Source organism: Schistocerca serialis, chromosome 11 (assembly GCF_023864345.2).
Source record: "Schistocerca serialis cubense isolate TAMUIC-IGC-003099 chromosome 11, iqSchSeri2.2, whole genome shotgun sequence".
NCBI classification, from domain to species: Eukaryota; Metazoa; Arthropoda; class Insecta; order Orthoptera; family Acrididae; genus Schistocerca; species Schistocerca serialis.
Window position 1 is genome coordinate 149,569,655 of NC_064648.1, and position 20,015 is coordinate 149,589,669.

The 20,015-nt window shown below is 43.5% G+C and overlaps 1 protein-coding gene across 5 annotated transcripts in view; it reads left to right on the forward strand.

Moving 5' to 3' along the window:
* The window catches only part of LOC126427354 (26S proteasome non-ATPase regulatory subunit 10-like), a 114,385-nt gene that overhangs the window by 64,273 nt on the left and 30,097 nt on the right, over positions 1-20,015 (forward strand). For all 5 annotated transcript variants that reach the window (XR_007576648.1, XR_007576649.1, XR_007576647.1 and 2 more), the window contains one exon: positions 4,911-5,057. Coding sequence is in view for 2 of the 5 variants with exons in the window: in XM_050089687.1 (XP_049945644.1) it covers positions 4,924-5,057 (134 nt within the window). In the remaining 3 variants the exon portion in view is untranslated. The remainder of the gene's footprint in view (positions 1-4,910; positions 5,058-20,015) is intronic.

Sequence of the window (20,015 nt, forward strand, 5' to 3'; positions counted from 1 at the left end):
TGCACCTGTTCACCATTGATGGGTGCTACTGTTGGAACTGTCAACTACTCTTAGGAGTGCTACTTGTTTATTGAACTATTAAAAAGATTTTATGTGAATATTTGTATAAACTAATTTTTTGTGTATTTACTGTTTATGAAATGTTATGAGACTCTTATCTGCACCTATTCGTCATTGCTGGTGCCACTGAGTGAATTATTTAACCATTGTAACAAATGATACTTGTGTAAACTATCACGTAAAATCACACGTATGCAAGTATTTGTACTCCTTTCTGTATTTTATATATTAGGTTATTGAAGGGTCAGTGCAAAGCCAAAATTTATTTAGTTATGTGAAATTTACTTATTAATATCATCTTTTATTTTGTCTGTATTTTTTGGACGAATTTGGTGGTATTTTCACCACCAATGCTGGCAAAAATACCATCAAATTATAGGCTGTGGAGGAGGGGCATATGAAAGGTGGCTACACTGAGCCACAGCGCCAGAGATTGCGCCAGTTATTACGCCGCCTCCACTGGGCAGTAGTAGTTCAGAGGTTGCCGTGGGCAGTACTCGTTGAGAGGATGTCGAGAGCAGTTCTAGTTCAGAGGATGTCGTGTGCAGTTGTTGTTCTGTTGGGCGAGAGAGTAGATGCTGTTCGGTTGATGTAATGTTTGGATGGAAGATGTTGCAATGATCACAGTGTATTTTTCGTCAATATACACTCCTGGAAATTGAAATAAGAACACCGTGAATTCATTGTCCCAGGAAGGGGAAACTTTATGACACATTCCTGGGGTCAGATACATCACATGATCACACTGACAGAACCACAGGCACATAGACACAGGCAACAGAGCATGCACAATGTCGGCACTAGTACAGTGTATATCCACCTTTCGCAGCAATGCAGGCTGCTATTCTCCCATGGAGACGATCGTAGAGATGCTGAATGTAGTCCTGTGGAACGGCTTGCCATGCCATTTCCACCTGGCGCCTTAGTTGGACCAGCGTTCGTGGTGGACGTGCAGACCGCGTGAGACGACGCTTCATCCAGTCCCAAACATGGTCAATGGGGGACAGATCCGGAGATCTTGCTGGCCAGGGTAGTTGACTTACACCTTCTAGAGCACGTTGGGTGGCATGGGATACATGCGGACGTGCATTGTCCTGTTGGAACAGCAAGTTCCCTTGCCGGTCTAGGAATGGTAGAACGATGGGTTCGATGACGGTTTGGATGTACCGTGCACTATTCAGTGTCCCCTCGACGATCACCAGTGGTGTACGGCCAGTGTAGGAGATCGCTCCCCACACCATGATGCCGGGTGTTGGCCCTGTGTGCCACGGTCGTATGCAGTCCTGATTGTGGCGCTCACCTGCACGGCGCCAAACATGCATACGACCATCATTGGCACCAAGGCAGAAGCGACTCTCATCGCTGAAGACGACACGTCTCCATTCGTCCCTCCATTCACGCCTGTCGCGACACCACTGGAGGCGCGCTGCATGATGTTGGGGCGTGAGCGGAAGACGGCCTAACGGTGTGCGGGACCGTAGCCCAGCTTCATGGAGACGGTTGCGAATGGTCCTCGCCGATACCCCAGGAGCAACATTGTCCCTAATTTGCTGGGAAGTGGCGGTGCGGTCCCCTACGGCACTGCGTAGGATCCTACGGTCTTGGCGTGCATCCGTGTGTCGCTGCGGTCCGGTCCCAGGTCGACGGGCACGTGCACCTTCCGCCGACCACTGGTGACAACATCGATGTACTGTGGAGACCTCACGCCCCACGTGTTGAGCAATTCGGCGGTACGTCCACCCGGGCTCCCACATGCCCACTATATGCCCTCGCTCAAAGTCCGTCAACTGCACATACGGTTCACGTCCACTCTGTCGCGGCACGCTACCAGTGTTAAAGACTGCGATGGAGCTCCGTATGCCACGGCAAACTGGCTGACACTGACACTGACGGCGGCGGTGCACAAATGCTGCACAGCTAGCGCCATTCGACGGCCAACACCGCTGTGCCGTGCGTGTGATCATTGCTTGTACAACCCTCTCGCAGTGTCCGGAGCAAGTATGGTGGGTCTGACACACCGGTGTCAATGTGTTCTTTTTTCCATTTCCAGGAGTGTATATGGAGGTAAAAAAAATATTTCACATTTCCTAAATGACAATGCCTCTTGGTCACAGGTTCAGTCAACAAAGCATCTAGTTCATGTTCATGTATTAGACTTGTAATTCTGGTTTCTATGTTGAATTATAGTATTTCTGGTTTTTCAATTTGTTCATTGTAAATGGTGTTTGAAATATCGCATCGTATTGAGGAAGAACCATGCCAGATACATGTACGTTGAATCACACTACCACACACAGAACAGTTACACTTGTGCTTTGTTGTTTTGTAGCTTTTATAGTTGCTGGGGACTTAATTAATCAATTGTGTTAACGGAAATTTCCTTTCATTCTTTATTGTTATTTTATGCAGTCAGATACTAATACTAGTCAGGGCCAACCAGTTACGAGACTTTGCAACCGGTCACACAGCTACTAAAATTACTGCATAATAATTAAGCCCCCATGCACTATATCATACAACTTCTCATTGTCATGTCCTGTATGTGCAATGAAAGTTTCATGTTTTTTGGTTATGTGGCCAATCTCTGACTTACACACACACACACACACACACACACACACACACACATCAGTGGACTTCATTCAGCTTCCAGGCATTAGGTTCCACATTTCCTTACAGGTGAGTTACAGCCAACTGACCGTTGACTTATATACGCCTTTTTGTTGTTTCTTTTATTAATATTGAGCCTCCATACCCCAGGAGCTACAGCATTAGATATCAGGTAAATACACTGTCTGACAAATGAAGTAAGCACACAGAAGGACAGGAGGAATTGAAATGAATTTCATAGGTTGGGACGGTATGTGAAGTTATTTTGGTGAGTAAAACTCGAGTCAGATTTGCAAATAACTTATTAGTATGAGCCAACCTACCTGGATGATGTTACAACCGCCCTCGCAGGGATAAATGCACTGATTCTCGTGGGAAGGGTGTCCTCTCCCGAGGCAAGTTTGTCCACAAGATCCTAAGTGGTCTTTAATACCCTGGATAATGGCACTGGAACAGAGTTAGTGTGTGTGCTGATCCTACATATGTGCCTTTGGGGACAGACCTGAGGATCTTGTTGGGCAAGGTATTAGCTCAACATAATATAAACAGTTCGTTAGGGATACATGCTGTATGCAGACAAGCTTTGACCTGTTGAACATGACAGTATGATGCTTTCACATCACAGGAAACTTGAGTATGTAGGATGTCCATTGCATGCTATTGCGCCTTCATCGTTCCTTCAACTACCACCAGGACCTGAAGTGGTATGGGATAGCTTCCCATCCCATGACACCTGGAGTAACACCATGCCTATAAAATACATTAGAAGAATGGAACCTACCTCCATGTCGCCTCCATACTTGTCAACAATGATCACCTTGCACAGTGCAGAACCAGAATGCATTGTTGGACACAGTGTGAAGTCATTCATCAGCAGTCCATAGTTCCTGGTCACAGCACCACTCCAAACACAGTCATTTGTGTTGTGGTTTTCATGGGAGTCTACACACAGGGTAATTTCCTAGTATGGCTGCTGCTAGCATCAACCCAATGGTTCAGTATGGCACAGAATCTTGCTGGACTTTATACCTTGTTCTCTGACTGCAGGCCCAGATGCAAATAGGTTATGATGTGGTCAGTGCAGAATGCAGCGATCCCCCCTTGTGTTGGTCAGACGTGGTTGACCAGAATTTTGATGACAAGTATACCTACCAAATGGAGACCCACAATGAGGACTCTTTGAAACCTTAGCAATTATAAGTCTGTCTCACTAGAGTGTGCAGCATCTGCATGTTTCAGTGATTTGACACTGAGCATGCTGCTTATCTGCCCTACCAAGCCTGGTAACAACACTGAACATGAGCAACACTAATGCACTCTGGTGACAATTCTACCTCTGACAGCAACCTGAAACACAAATTGTTTACATGTCTGCTGATGGTGCATATGTGTATAAAGATGGTGACATCCAAACATGTCTTCTAGGCACTTCCGTTTGTCAAGTACATTAGTGTATGGTTACACTGAATTTTATTGCCGTACAAACTCTGATAGAATGCCAGGTTTTAACACATTTACAGTACTTCTCTTTACTGCTCTCCCTCAGACACTTTGTCAACATTGCAATTTGACGAAGCTTGCAGTTGGTCTATTGCGCGAGAGTTCTTGTTTGCCCATGAATATCAACTTTTATTTATAGGGAAGTATTGAAATTTCTGTGACAATATTTTTAAGGGCAGTTAAATTTCCCAATGGTTTAGCTCCTTGCTATCACGAATTGTCATCTTTCTGTACTGCTGCCATTCTGAATTACGTTCTCTGCTGAATTCAAAACCTTCCATCGTCCTCTTGGTCGATGCCTTTTATAGCCCAGTCCATGAATCTCAGATGCAAATGGTGTGAACACTGTCGGTTGATCATATGTTGCAATGAGATCATTTAAAAATCTGAGACAGTCTGATTAGTGCCCTTCTAATTTCTGTGTTATTATTATTGTAGTGACGTATTTGAAGTGTCCTGTCAAATAACGCTGTCAGTCCAGCAACGTTGGGGCCCTTGTGTATATCTTTAGTTTGTGCCTCATTTTGAACAGTTTGTCACCAGACATGGAAACCTACATCTATGGGGAATGTAGAAGAAGTTTCGTAGAAACTTGTTTAATTTACAGGAAAGTCATTCGTGTTAACTGACACGCTATCCGTGTTGTGACTGTGTGTTCTGTTATCTTTACACTACTTGCAGCAAGCATGCAGCTGGTCCACGTGTGGACACACTCACCCACGCAGTGTCTCTCTGTGCAGACTTCCAGCCACTATGGCGGGGAGGCCCACCCCTGGCACTCACAGTCATCCCCACAGCTACCACGGCCGGACTCCTGTTGTTGCAGCACCACCGACGACTCCATGTCACACTACTCCACCTGATGAAGCTGCCATCGCTCGCATGTGGTGAGTTGTCACTACACATGCACAATTTATGCACTCGTGGTACCTCTTGGGGGCATCAACGAAGTAAAAAACCGAATTCCCATTTTTTTAGCTTTTGGATAAAGCAGAAGGAAAAAAGTTTCATTTTCGTATCTTTTTGGTTATGATACGGTGAAATCTGACCTTCAAACATAGCTGCTTTGGGTACTAGTAGTAACTGGATAATTCACCTGGCCACCTTTCAACGCCTGTTCAAGGATAGTTGGGTAGTAGGATTTTCCAAGAGCTTACTCCTCTAGGGAGCTTCCATATGCCTAATAGACCCACTATCCTTCAACTGGAGATGGAGGAGAAGGAAATAGTAAGGACAGAGTTAGGGTAGGAGAAAGGGACCAATAAGCTATTGTGGGTCACACTTTGTCTGGCTCTCCCCTTTCGCAACTGCGGCTTGAGTGATCCTTGTAGTAGCTGAGTTACTGCTGGCATAGCCTTCTGGATCCAGAGCATGCAAACTTCCTCACATATATATATAGTGCTACGTTAAGACAGTATTCATTGAGGAGAAAAAAAGAAAGTTACACACAGCCAGCTCGATGATTTGAGTCTCTTATCGAGCACTTTATCATTAACAAAAAATTGAAATGCGAGGTAAGAGGCACAAGAATGTACAGAAAATATAACATAGGTTCTGGTGACTTTTTTGTGATACCTAAAACAGTTATGTACTCCAAATGAGGCATGAACAAAAAACTGACAGACGAAGAGATGAAGTAAGTAATCTAGGAAGTATCGGGTGATCAAAATGACAGTATAAATTTGAAAAATTAATAAACCACGGAATAATGTAGATAGAGAGGTAAAAATTGACACACGTGCTTGGAATGACATGGAGTTTTATTAGAACAAAAAAAAAAAAAACAAAGTTCACAAAATGACGTGTGAAAGATCTCTTGCGCGCGTCGTTTGGTGATGATCGTGTGCTCAGCCGCCACTTTCGTCATGCTTGGCCTCCCATGTCCCCAGACCTCAGTCCGTGCGATTATTGGCTTTGCGGTTATCTGAAGTTGCAAGTGTATCGTCATCGACCGACATCTCTAGGGATGCTGAAAGACAACATCCGACGCCAATGTCTCACCGTAACTCCGGACATGCTTTACAGTGCTGTTCACAATATTATTCCTCGACTATAGCTATTGTTGAGGAATGATGGTCATATTGAGCTTTTCTGTAAGGAACATCATCTTTGCTTTGTCTTACTTTGTTATGCTAATTATTGCTATTCTGATCAGATGAAGCGCCATCTGTCGGACATTGTTTTAACTTTTGTATTTTTTTTGTTCTAATAAAACCCCATGTCATTCCAAGCATGTGTGTCAATTTGTACCTCTCTATCTACATTATTCCATGATTTATTCAGTTTTCAAATTTATACTGACTTTTTGATCACGCGGTATATATACTAAATGAACATGGCACCGAGGTCAGTATTAGATGAGCGTTAATCGAAAAATAGAGCTGAAAGAACGAGTGGAAAAAATAGAAAAGGAACGGAAAAATATAGAAACTGCAGTTAAGAAAGCAGCTGATGAAGCCTTAGAGAAAAGAGAGAGAAGGAAGGGTAAAATCTGGACACCAGAATTAGATGAAGTTGTAAAGATAAACAAAAGAGCTTATCATAAGTATCTCACTGAAGCAATACAGGGACATCATAAAGTCTCTGAACAAAAGAAGAATGCAGCAAATTGAGCAGTGAAATGTATCTTGGGATAGGTTAAAGCATAGTACAAGAATGTGTTCATAGAAGGTAAATTATAACTTATAAGCGATGAAGATGTTCAGTCGAACGAAAAACGAAGTTGCTCATTTAAACAACATCCAAAAAGCACAGTGGGTAGGACATTAGAAAGACTGGTGGAATGTACAAACACGTTGCACAGATTTTTGGAGCAAATGGCTACTACATGATGATGATACATAAAACTATGGCACCAAAGGAGAAGGGCAATAGGGAAATGCAGAACGAAGCACGGAAAACCGTCGTGCTACCATACGTACAAGGGGTCACTGAACGTCCGGGCAAAATTCTCCATCGGGCAGGTATTAATCTGATTTTTCGTAGCAACAAGAAAATAAAAGACGTTCTGGTCTCGACGAAGGATACAATTGATAAGTTACATGCCGCTGGAGTTCATGAAATTGGGTGCAAATGTGGACTGGTGTATGTAGGCGACGCCGGGCGTCCAATAAGCATAAGGTTATCAGAACACGAGAGAGAAGCCCTCAACTGTAAAAAGAAAAGCTTATGGTGTGGATGGCATAGATCCTGAACTGTTAAAACATGGAGACACTCCTCTACATAAGAGACTAATACATTTATTTAATATGCGATAGAGAAATGGAGCTATTTCAGGAGGATGGTCACAAGCAACAATTGCGAGAACTAAAGAGCAATCGGATTACTGGACACCACATACTAAGTTTCTGCAAGTGTAGTAAACAAAAGGCTGAAGGTTACAGCTGAGAGTTTTTAGCCAAAGAACCATTTTGGAGGGTCAGTTTGACAACAGATGCAGTGTTTATAACTAAACAAATAATCGAAAAATGGAGGAAATAGTATAGGCAAATTAGTTTATCGTTTATTGTGTACATATCGAAGAGTCTATTCAAACACGACTGCAATTTTAGATATAAATGGTTTTCTTATACAGCCTATAAATGCAAGAAAAGGAGTTTGGCTAGAATGCAGCATTTTTCACCCACAATTTTTAACATTCATTTTGATGATGCAGACTGGGAATGGAAGAAGATATTAATGGGAGAATTAATACTAACTCAAATTCCCAGTTGAACTGACTTTTATTTGCGGACAATGCCATGTTACTGCTGGAGAATTAAGATGAGTTACAAAGGGAAATACATTCATTAATTAAGATTTGCGAAGAGCACTATTTGACGATTTCAGGAAAGTGACGCAATTAATGGCTTTTAAGGGAAAACACCTTGTAGACACAAAAATTGTTACTGACAGTGTAACAGTTCCAGCATTTTAACTATTTAGGCTACGATGTCACATCTGAGTATGACAAAGTTGTAGAGAAGAAATCAAATCAACAATAAAGAGATGTCCAAAGAATAAAACGAAATAAGAAAAACTATTGAAGTTATATAAGAAAATCCTAAGAAAAGTGAGGTCTCTAAGGTCAGAAAGGGATGCAGAAGAGCTGACTGATTTCGATTCTCAATAAAGTACAAGAAAGTCGGCAAACAGGAACGAATATTCAAAAGAATAGGTGGAAAAAGATTACCTCTCTGTATAAGAAGACTTAACCAACTTGGGAGAACAACTTAAGGAAGATAGAGGAAGTAATAACAGGCAAAACAAAAAAACAAGCCTAATGCTTGAAGTGAAGATGAGGTGAGATATGGAGAAATTCTGAGTGAGTGAGCATAAGAGATGTACATCTTTCTCAGGAGTGACAGTGGAATTATGTTTAGTTCAGAATCACTCAAATGTAATTATCTGGGAAAGATTCTTTATATATCGGTGTGTTTACGACAATTTGTGCTTTCAATGATGATTTCGTATATGATATACCAGTCCTGAAGGTAATGGATGTTCAAGCATGGTGTTGATCCACTGTCATACAACAAAACGTAGATGTTATGTGAATGAGTATTTGGTAGCTGTGGATATAGTATGTAGAGGTTCTCAGAAAGATATGTTGAAGGAGGAGTAAGCAGAAGTAGCAGTAGGAGAGATGAAAAAACAGATATTAAGCACACAAGTGAGGAGATGGCTTGTTTCTAGTGTGTTTAATGAAATTTGAATTTTCTTTAAATGATTTTCTGGGCACTTAAATAAACTCATGCTCATAAGTTAAGGATAAATGCAGAATGTGGTGCCACACAACGTGGCACTATACAAAACTGGCACCAAGAGGATAGGCATATAGGGAACACACACGACACAGATCCGTAAGTCCACAGTATTGGTGTTAAGTTGAGAAAACCGTCCCGAAACACATGTGCTACAAAACGCCATTGTTTCCTGCGCATGTACCCAAACACCATATGGGATATGATCACCATGCACACTTACACAGGCCGCACAGTGGGTTCACATACTCTGGATCAGGCGTTGAGCAGCTGCTGGGGTATCGCCCCCCATTTTTGCACCAGTGCCTGTTGGAGCTTCTGAAGTGTTGTAGGAGTTTGAAGACGTGCAGTGATACGTCGACCAAGAACATCCCAGACGTGCTCGATGGCGTTTATGTCTGGAGAACAGACAGACCACTCCATTCGCCTGGTATCTTCTGTTTCAAGGTACTCCTCCACGATGGCAGCTCGGTGGGGCTGTGTGTTATCATCCATCAGGAGGAAGATGGGAACCACTGCACCCCTGAAAAGGTGGACATACTGGTGCAAAATGACGTCCCAATACACCTGACCTGTTACAGTCCCTCTGTCAAAGTCATACAGGGGTTCATGTGCACCTATCATAATCCCACCCCACACCATCAAACAACGACCTCCATACACGTCCCTTTCAAGGACATTAAGGGGTTGATATCTGGTTCCTGGTTCACACCAAATGAAAACCCAGCGAGAATCAGTGTTCAGACTATACCTGGACTGGTCCGTAACATAACCTGGGACCACTGTTCCAATGACTGTGTACTGTGTTCTTGACACCAGCCTTTATGGGCTCTCCTGTGACAAGGGGTCAGTGGAATGCACCTTGCAAGTCTCTGAGCAAATAAACCGTGTCTGTTCAGTCGTCTGTAGGCTGTGTGTCTGGAGACAACTGTTCCGGTAGCTGCGGTAAGGTTCCGAGCGAGGGTACCTGCAGTACTCTGTGGCCGTCTGTGGGCACTGATGGTGAGATATCGGTCTTCTTGTGGTGTTGTACACTGTGGACGTCCCGTACTGTAGCGCCTGGACACGTTTCCTGTCTGCTGGAATCGTTGCCATAATCTTCACTCTTCGTGGAACACGGAGGGCCTGTATTTCGACCTGCTGTGTTTGACCAGCTTCTAGTCGCCCTAGTATTCTACCCAACGTCATCAATATGTGTTCTTTGAGCCATTTTCAATACACAGTCTCCATTAGCATGTCTGAAAACGTTTTGTGCCCACTTACTCGCGGCACCATACTCTGGCATGCACCAACACACCTCTGCATATGTGGACTGCTGCCTGCGCCACTGTGCCTCGACCACAGATCAAATGTACCACCTGGTCATACCCCGAAGTGATTTAAACCCACAAACCGCCAACCAGAGCGTTGTTTTACCATGTCTCGGCATTATCATTAATTTATGAGCATGAGTGTCTATAGAGACTACTGAAAATTTGTGCCACACTATGACTTGAACCTGAGCTTCCTGCTTACTGCAAGCAGTTGTCTGGATCATTAGGCCATCTGAGCAAACCTTCAGTCCTGTCTCAAACTGCACCTTCCTTCTAGTTACCGCCCCATTTCTCTTACAAGCTGTGTCTGTAAGGTGGTGGAGCGCATGGTTAATGCTCGGTTAGTCGAGATTCTTGAATCTCGACGGCTACTTACTAATGTCCAATGCGGCTTTCGTCGCCGCCGCTCCGCTGTTGACCACCTTGTGACCTTGTCGACATTCATCATGAACAACTTTTTGCGAAGGCGCCAAACGGTAGCCGTGTTCTTCGACTTGGAGAAGGCTTATGACACCTGTTGGAGAGGAGGTATCCTCCGCACTATGCACAGGTGGGGCCTACGCGGTCGCCTGCCCCTTTTTATTGATTCCTTTTTAACGGATCGAAAGTTTAGGTTACGTGTGGGTTCCGTATTGTCCGACGTCTTCCTCCAGGAGAACGGAGTGCCTCAGGGCTCCGTCTTGAGCGTAGCCCTTTTTGCCATCGCGATCAATCCAATTATGGATTGCATTCCACCTAATGTCTCAGGCTCTCTCTTTGTCGATGACTTCGCGATCTACTGCAGTGCCCAGAGAACATGCCTCCTGGAGCGCTGCCTTCAGCGTTGTCTAGACAGCCTCTACTCATGGAGCGTGGCAAATGGCTTCCGGTTCTCTGAAGACGGTTTGTATCAACTTTTGGCGATATAAAGCGTTCCTTCCGCCATCCTTACATCTCGGTCCCGTTGTTCTCTCATTCGTGGACACAAGTAAGTTTCTAGGGCTCACGTTGGACAGGAAACTGTGTTGGTCTCCACATGTCTCTTATTTGGCGGCCCGTTGTACACGTTCCCTTAATGTCCTCAGAGTTCTTAGCGGTTCATCTTGGGGAGTGGATCGCACTGTCCTGCTTCGCTTGTATCGGTTCATAGTCCGATCGAAGCTGGACTATGGGAGCTTCGTCTACTCGTCCGCTCGGCCGTCCCTCTTACGCCGGCTCAACTCCATCCACCATCGGGGGATACGTCTTGCGACCGGAGCCTTCTACACTAGTCCTGTCGAGAGTCTTTATGCTGAAGCTGCCGAGTTACCGTTGACCTACCGGCGCGACGTACTGCTGTGTCGGTATGCCTGCCGGCTGTCGTCTATGCCCGACCACCCCTCTTACAAGTCCTTCTTCGCCGATTCTCTCGACCGTCAGTACGGGTTGTATGTGTCTGCCCTGCTGCCCCCCGGAGTCCGCTTCCGTCGCCTGCTTCGACAATTGGATTTTGCCCCCCCTACCACCTTCAGAGGGTGAGAGCCCGACACCACCTTGGCTCCAGGCTCTGGTTCATTTTTATCTCGACCTCAGCTCACTCCCGAAGGAGGGTACTCCGGCTGCAGTGTATTGCTCACGGTTTGTCGAACTTCGTGCTCGACTTGCCGGTCACACCTTTATTTACACCGATGGCTCCAAAACTGACGATGGTGTCGGCTGTGCCTTTGTCGTCGGGGCCGCCACATTTAAATACCGGCTCCTCGACCAATGTTCCAGCTTTACGGCCGAGCTTTTTGCTCTCCATCAGGCCGTTCAGTATGCCCGCCGCCACCGCCATTCATCATATGTACTCTGCTCTGACTCACTCAGTGCTCTTCAGAGCCTTGGAGCTCCCTATCCGGTCCATCCCTTGATTCAACGGATACAGCAGTCCCTCCATTCTTTCGCTGATAACGGTGGTTCTGTCAGCTTTCTGTGGGTTCCCGGACATGTAGGAGTGCCTGGGAATGAGGCTGCGGATGCTGCGGCCAAGGCTGCAGTCCTCCTGCCTCGGCCAGCCTCCCATTGTGTCCCGTCATCCGACGTTCGTGGGGATGTATGTAAGAGGCTTGTGTCGTTGTGGTGGGATGCTTGGTCATCCCTCCAAGGAAACAAGCTCCGGGCAGTAAAACCGCTACCAACTGCTTGGACAACATCCTCCCGACCATCTCGGCGCGAGGAGGTCCTTCTGACCAGGTTGGGGATTGGGCATTGCCGGTTTAGCCACCGCTACCTGCTCTCCGGTGACCCAGCCCCGCAGTGCCCTTGTGGTCAGGCATTAACAGTGTGCCATGTTTTATTGTCGTGTCCCGATTTTAGTCAATTTCGTGTTGTCCTGTCCCTGCCATCTACTTTACCGGATGTTTTAGCTGATGACGCTCGAGCAGCTGCTCGTATTCTGCGTTTTATAACTTTAACTGGCTTGTCCAAAGACATTTAATCTTTTTACTTATTTTGTCTGCATCTTTGTCAGGTCCTTCTGGTGTCCCCTCCATCCCCTTGAGTTTTACCAGATTCCATGTGCTCTAACAACAGTGACTGGGCGCTAATGACCTCAGCAGTTGAGCGCCCTTAAACCCAACCAAAAAAAAAAAAAAAGTCTCAAACTGATATACTGACCTTTTCTTTTGAAACACTAGTGTCAGATTTTCTCCCACGAGATATATGGGAATAGCAGCTATGGAGCTATGGGGGGAGGGTGGATGGGGTGGGAGGATGGATTCGATGGAGGACCGTGGCTTCTCTTACTACAAAATCTTGCATCGAAGAACCTTTAGTGGTAGTGTTTGGAAATCATGAGTGAGAACATCATCCATAATTGTAACCTGTTCGCTTATCCCTTTTATATTTTAGTGAACTAGACTTGTTACCATTCTTTGTGTCAAAACAAACAAAACACATTGCTCTGCTATGAGAGAAAATGATTGGGGTCCAAAACTTAAACAACAACAGAAGAAATGTAAACTATATCTGTCAGGAAGTGGTATTCTGAAAGGGGTGCGTGGATCTTGTAAATAGCAGATCTACGTGTGTGACGGAGTCTTCAGAATCAAATTGCACTTTGCCCATGTGTCAAACTTAATTGATCTTAACATTAGGGCAGCTACCTGCATATTGGGCACCAGCATATGCATTCTGAGAACGAATGTGGTCTGAAAATAACACTCTGACGAAGTTTTTTTTTAATGTATTGTCTTTTGGAAATTGACCTTACAGCCAGCTAATGACAGGAAATGCAGTATTACAATTGGTTTTGACAATTCACTGTAGACATTATTTAAATCGTCCCCTGGTGTGATGCAACACAGAATTAACAAAGGACTTAATTCGACATAAAACAAGATTTACGATCAGAGTATTTAAAAATGAGTGAACAAAATTAATATGGAACACTGGTAGTATATTACAAAAAAATCTAAATACCAAGACATAGAGTCTTTGAGGTGACAAGCACCTCTGCCAGTAAAATATACAGGCAGCCATAGATGTTGCGATCGCGCATTGCGTCTCAGCAAATCTCAACGAGTCAACTGACGCTGTCCACAAGCTTCTGACTCACCTGACGCAAACATTCCACAATTCATTTTTATAAGCAAATTATTTTAACAATATCGATGAAGATCTCATCTCTCCATTAATGCCGGCCGGAGTGGCCGAGCGGTTCTAGGAGCTACAGTCTGGAACCGCGCGACCGCTACGGTCGCAGGTTCGAATCCTGCCTTGGGCATGGATGTGTGTGATGTCCTTAGGTTAGTTAGATTTAAGTAGTTCTAAGTTCTACGGGACTGATGACCTCAGAAGTTAAGTCCCATAGTGCTCAGAGCCATTTTTCTTCATTATTGATAACGGTTTTACTGATTCTGGCTCAGCATCTCGAAAGAAGCACTTGTGAATAGAGATGCATTAGCCTCGTAGCAAGTCTGTAAGGAACTTAGTCACCACATCATTGACGTCAGTGTTCCCAGCAAAATACTCATATCTGTGTGAGAAACGCAACATGTCTGTGGCGCACTTATTTAAATGTCTAGCTTGGGTGAGTACCATCACAGTCCCACCTTCTGGAAAACCGTGCCAAATTCTGTAAAACTGGAGCATTAGATCGTCAACACTCCGAGGAGGTTGGTGGGCTCTGCCCATGATACCTCAAACGTTCTCAGTTTGGGGGAGATCTGGCGATCGTGGTAGCCAACGTTACGTTTGGGATGCACGAAGACAGGCGATAGAATCTCTCGCCATGTGCAGGTGGGCATTACCTTGTTGAAATGTTAGCCCAGGATGGCTCGCCATGAAGGGCAGCAAAACAGGATGTAAAATATCCTGTACATACCACTGTCCTGCAAAGGTGGTGCGAGTGAAAACCAAAGGGGTCCAGACTTTTCTGGTCATCGGGGCTCAGTTCGAAGCAGGACGTATCACTGAAGACAATTCTACTACAGTGCATGAGATTCAACATTTTTTCCGGATTTTTATTTACCATTTTTTTTATTTTTCCGGAATTTTATATATTTTAAAAATTTTTTACGTCTTTTTCCATATTTTTCATAGTCTTTGCGTAAATGTACAAGTATATACCTTACCTGGTGTCGGTCACTTTTTCTTTCAACTGTGATGCTGGTTCCCCGCCTGGCCAGAGCATTCACAAACTGTTTCTTAAAAAAAAAAAAAAAAAAAGTCATCTAACACACGAATTAACTATGCAGCCCCACGCTTATATATGCTACAACAAACATGGATTGCTAACTTTAACCATAGCTTAAATACAGCTGGCTGCCTGTCAATTCTTATAATATATCAATCCATGACCACGCAACAACGATGGCACACATTTATACTGTATACTTTCTTGTAAACTAATACCGCAGAATACGGTCGGACTAGGTCTGTCAAAGTTTCACAGGTACTCCAAAGGTTTTAGTTTGGAATAATTATCGAAAAACAGGCCAGGCAATAATGCCAGATAGTGAATTATAAATCTATGCTCTCTGTGTGTATAAGTCTACTTATTTAATTTGGATATCGGTTATACAAACAGCAATACTGGCAGTTATATTGGTGGAATTCTGTGTTCCCTGAGGGATGATTCTGTGTTCATCATTGGCAAAATACGTATATTTCAAAATCAGTATGGAAGTCGTTAAACATTACACATCTTAATGTTTGGAGGCAGTGGATGACAGGTTGTTCATCTACGTGGAAACAGATTCATCACTCCAGTTACTGGAGTCGAAAACTTATAGAACCAATACTGGGTACAACGCTTAGTATTTGGGCTTACGTACTGCCGAAACAGCACCGCCTTCCCAAAGTTTTGATGGTATGTGGAATATGCAGAAAAAGTCTAGTGAGACTAATTGTCCTTAGGACAGTTGCAATGAATCTTTCCTTCTCAGAAGTTTTTTACTTCAGTTGTACTGTTCGATTCAACAAATTACGACATGACTTGAGTGAATTTTTGTACTTAAACTACGTATCTCACATCTAAACATAGTTCTAAATATACAGAATGTCCATAAAGTCCCTTTACAACTTCAAAATTTTATTACAACAGCAGCTGTTGAAATATTTTAACAATATTTCTTTTATTGTAAGTAGTGTTCATAAAAGTGTTTTTGACAGTGTGTAACAGGCCTCCATATGGGCGCCTTTAGTTGCAGAAGCACATCAAGACCGTACTCGATTTCTTGCCATGTTCGCTGTAGCATCAATGGTGGCAATGGCATTACGAATCCTTTGCTTCAAGTCAGCAATGTCCCATATCTGCGTTTCATACCCCCATAAAAAAAAGTCCAGTGAAGTGATATCTGGCGAACGCGGTGCCCAAGGAATTGACCCATCCCTCCCAATCCATCTGTCTGGAAATATTTCATTGAGGAGCCAACGAACATGCAGTCCCCAATGTGGTGGAAAATGATAGTTGGTTGTAAGTCAAACAATTGCGGTGCTACATGTTCCGTCAGAAGGTCGAGCTAAACATCTGCAGTAATTGTTCACTCGTTGAAGAAAAATGGACCGATAATTCGGTTGCACGTGATTCCACACCACACATTCACTTTTGGACTATCCCAGTGAAGCTCCCTAGTCACATGGGGGTGTTCAGATCCCCAGATTCTCACACTGTGCCTGTTCAATGTCCAAGAAACATGAAAAGTTGCCTCGTTACTGAAACAAACTCACTTGAGGAATGTTTCATCCTCCGAAATGCGTTCCAGCATGTTGAATGCAAACTCTGTCTGTTTTGACTTGTCATTTGGCACAAGTGTCTGCAACAGTTGCACTTTGTAACCGTACAACCGTAAGATCCTGTGGAGGACCTTATGCACAGCTTGACGTGGTAGTTGCAACTTTCTGGCAGCAGTAGGTGAACGAATGAAGACGTTTAAAACGCGATCGATGTTTTCGTCGCAGGTTCTTGGCCGCCCGCTCCTCCCTTTATCCAACACTGTCCCTGTCTCCATAAATTTTTTGTGCCATGCACGGATTGAAGGGCGCGATGGTGGATCTCTTCCATACTTCGTTCTGAAGTTTCGTTGAGTCTGACCATCCGAGTTTGTCTCAATAAACCAGGACACACATTGTGCCTTCTGTTGAGCAGTTGCCATTTTATAGAGGTTCAGTTCCTTCCATCAACACAGTATCTGAAACACAAAACTTTAGTATATATAAAAACTTCAGTAAACGCTGATTACGTTAATAGAAATTTTGTTAAAATATTTTAACAACTGCCATGTAATAAAATTTTGAAGTTGTAAAGTGTCTTTATGGACACCCTGTATTTGATCACAAAACACATTTTTTTCTGACAACGTTATTATATTTTTCATATCAATCCATTTAGTAACATTGATCTTGAACCATGGATTGTACGTCGTCTTCAACCCAGCTATTCTGTTTTGAATTCACGTAACACATGCATGTTGATCGAACCTATCACTAACATAGCATTATGTAACCATGAGAAAATGATTGAATAAACAATGAAAGGATGACATTCTGCAAGTTGGGGTCTGGAATGTCAGAAGCTTGAAAGTGATGGGGAAGCTTGAAAATCGGAAAAGCAAACGCTCAGTGGGGGTCAGTGCACTGAAATGGAAAGAAGAAAAGGATTTCTGGTGAGATGAGTATAGGATAACAACGGCAGAAAATGGTATAACCGCCGTAGGATTCGTTATGAACAGGAAGGTAGGGCTGAGAGTGTGTTGCAGTGAAGAGTTCAGTGATAGGGTTGTTCTTATCAGAATGGACAGAAAACCAACACTAATTCCATCAGAATTTCTAAAATTATTGGGGGAAGTGGCAACCATAGTTCAGGTACACACACTGAAATCGCTAGCTGAAGATGAATAGTAGAGGAAGTATATGAAGATGCTGAAAGGGTAATACAGTACGTAAAGGAAGATGCAAATCTGATAGTCATGGGGAGTGGGTGCAGTTGTAGAGGAAGAAGTGGAAGAAAAGTTCGCAGAAGAGTATGGGCTTGGGACAAGGAGAAAGACTAATTGAGTTCTGTAATAAATTTCAGCTAGTAACAACGAATACTCAATTCAAGAATCACAAGAGGAGGAAGTATACGTGGAAAAGGCCGTGTGATACGGGAAGTTTAGATTACATCATGATCAGACAGAGATTCCGAAATGAGATACTGGATTGTAAGGTGTACCCAGGAGCGAATATAGATTCAAACCGCAATGTAGTAGATGAAGAGTATGCTGAAGTTTATGGGATTAGTCACGAAGAACCAATATACAATGAAGTGGGATAGGGAAGTACCAAGGAATGGCAAGATACGCTTGAAATTCTCTAAGGCTATAGATACGGCAATAAGGAGTAGCTCAAATGGCAGTACAGTTGAAGAGGAGTGTATATCTCTAAAAACGACAACCACAGAAATTGGAAAGAAAAACATAGGTACAAAGAAGATAACTGTGAAGAAACCATGGGTAACAGAAGAAATACTTAAGCTGATTGATGAAAGGAAGAAACACAAAAATATTCAGGGAAACTCAGGAATACAGAAATAGAAGCCGCTGAGGAATGAAATAATTAGGAAGTGCAGAGAAGCTAAGACAAAATAAGTGCACAAAAAATGTGAAGACAACGAAAAACAAATGATTGTCGGAAGGACTGACTCAGTATATAGGAAAGTCAAAACAACCTTTGGTGAAATGAAAAGCAAGGGTGTTAACATTAAGAGCGGGAAGGGAATTCCACTGCTAAAGGCATAGGAGAGAGCAGTTAGGTGGAAAGAGTAGACTGAAGGCCTCTACGTTGGGGAAGATTGGACTGATGTGATAGAAGAAGAAACAGGAGTCGATTTAGAAGGGATAGGGGATCCAGTATTAGAATCAGAATTTAATAGAGATTTGAAAGACTTAGGGTCAGATAACGCAGGGGCTATAGATCACATTCCATCATAATTTCTAAACTCTTTGGGGGAAGTGGCATCAAAAAAATGGTTCAGATGGCTCTGAGCACTATGTGACTTAACATCTGAGGTCATCAGTCCCCTAGAACTTAGAACTACTTAAACCTAAAGACCTAAGGACATCACACACATCCAAGCCCGAGGCAGGATTCGAACCTGCGACTGTAGCGGTCACGCGGTTCCAGACTGAAGCGCCTAGAACCGCACGACCACACCGGCCCGCGAAGTGGCATCAAAACGACTATTCACGTTGGTGTGTAGAATGTGGCGACGTAACATCTGACTTTCGGAAAAACATCCACACAATTCTGAAGACTGCAAGAGCTGACAAGTGCGAGAATTTTCGCACAATCAGCTTCATTACCCATCCATTCTAGCTGCTGACAATAATACACAGAAGAATTCAAGCTGCTGACAATAATACACAGAAGAATATAAAAGAAAATTGAGGATGTGTTAGATGAAGATAAGTTTGACTTCAGGAAAGGTAAAGGCACCAGAGAGGCAATTGTGATGTTGCGGTTGATAATGGAAGTAAGACTAAAGAAAAATCAAGACACGTTCATAGGATTTGTCGACCTGGAAAAAGCGTTGAGAAATGTAAAGTGGTACATGATGTTCCAATTTTTTGTAAAAATAGGGGTACGCTATAGGGAGAGACGGGTAATATACATTCTGTACAATAGTCAAGTGGAAATAATAAGAGTGGACGACTAAAGCCCGGTCCACACGCAACGATCTGTCTGCGCAGACATCGGTGCAGATGTCTGTACATGCAAAAGATCGCTGCAAATGTGGTGTGTTCACACGACACAAACCCCAATCTACTACTCGCCCGCCATCTGTCGGTGGAGAAAAGAAATATCAGTGGCTAGCGACTACGCTCCCCGTAAACGTCAAAAATTTAATTCGGTTCTTTTGATATATAGAAATGGAGGAAGTTCTGTTGTGGTCTGTGTTCGCAACTTGCGTTGCAAAAAACATTCAGACCAACCGCAGGAAACAGAGAAAGCGGTCAAAATGGTGTAGACAGTGGCTGGTAAAGCGAAAGCAGTTTTCTCACGTAAATTTACTGCGAGATTTGCAGGGCGAACCTTAAGAAAGCCAAGCAGATCAAAATACCATAACGTTGGCTGGTATACTTGATCTACTCCTACACCAGATCTTCTAGGTTTCTGTACTTTGGATAACTCTTTTCGGTAAACAGTTCGCAAAGAATTTTTTATTTTTTTATTACTATTTCTCTCTTTGCCGAGGGGTCAACTACCCGCAGTTTTTCAATTAGAGCATTGTATGGTACTGTCATTTTGTCTCGGTCACTATATTCTTTACTTTTAATCTTCCAGAAACATGGGTGGTTTCTATATATTT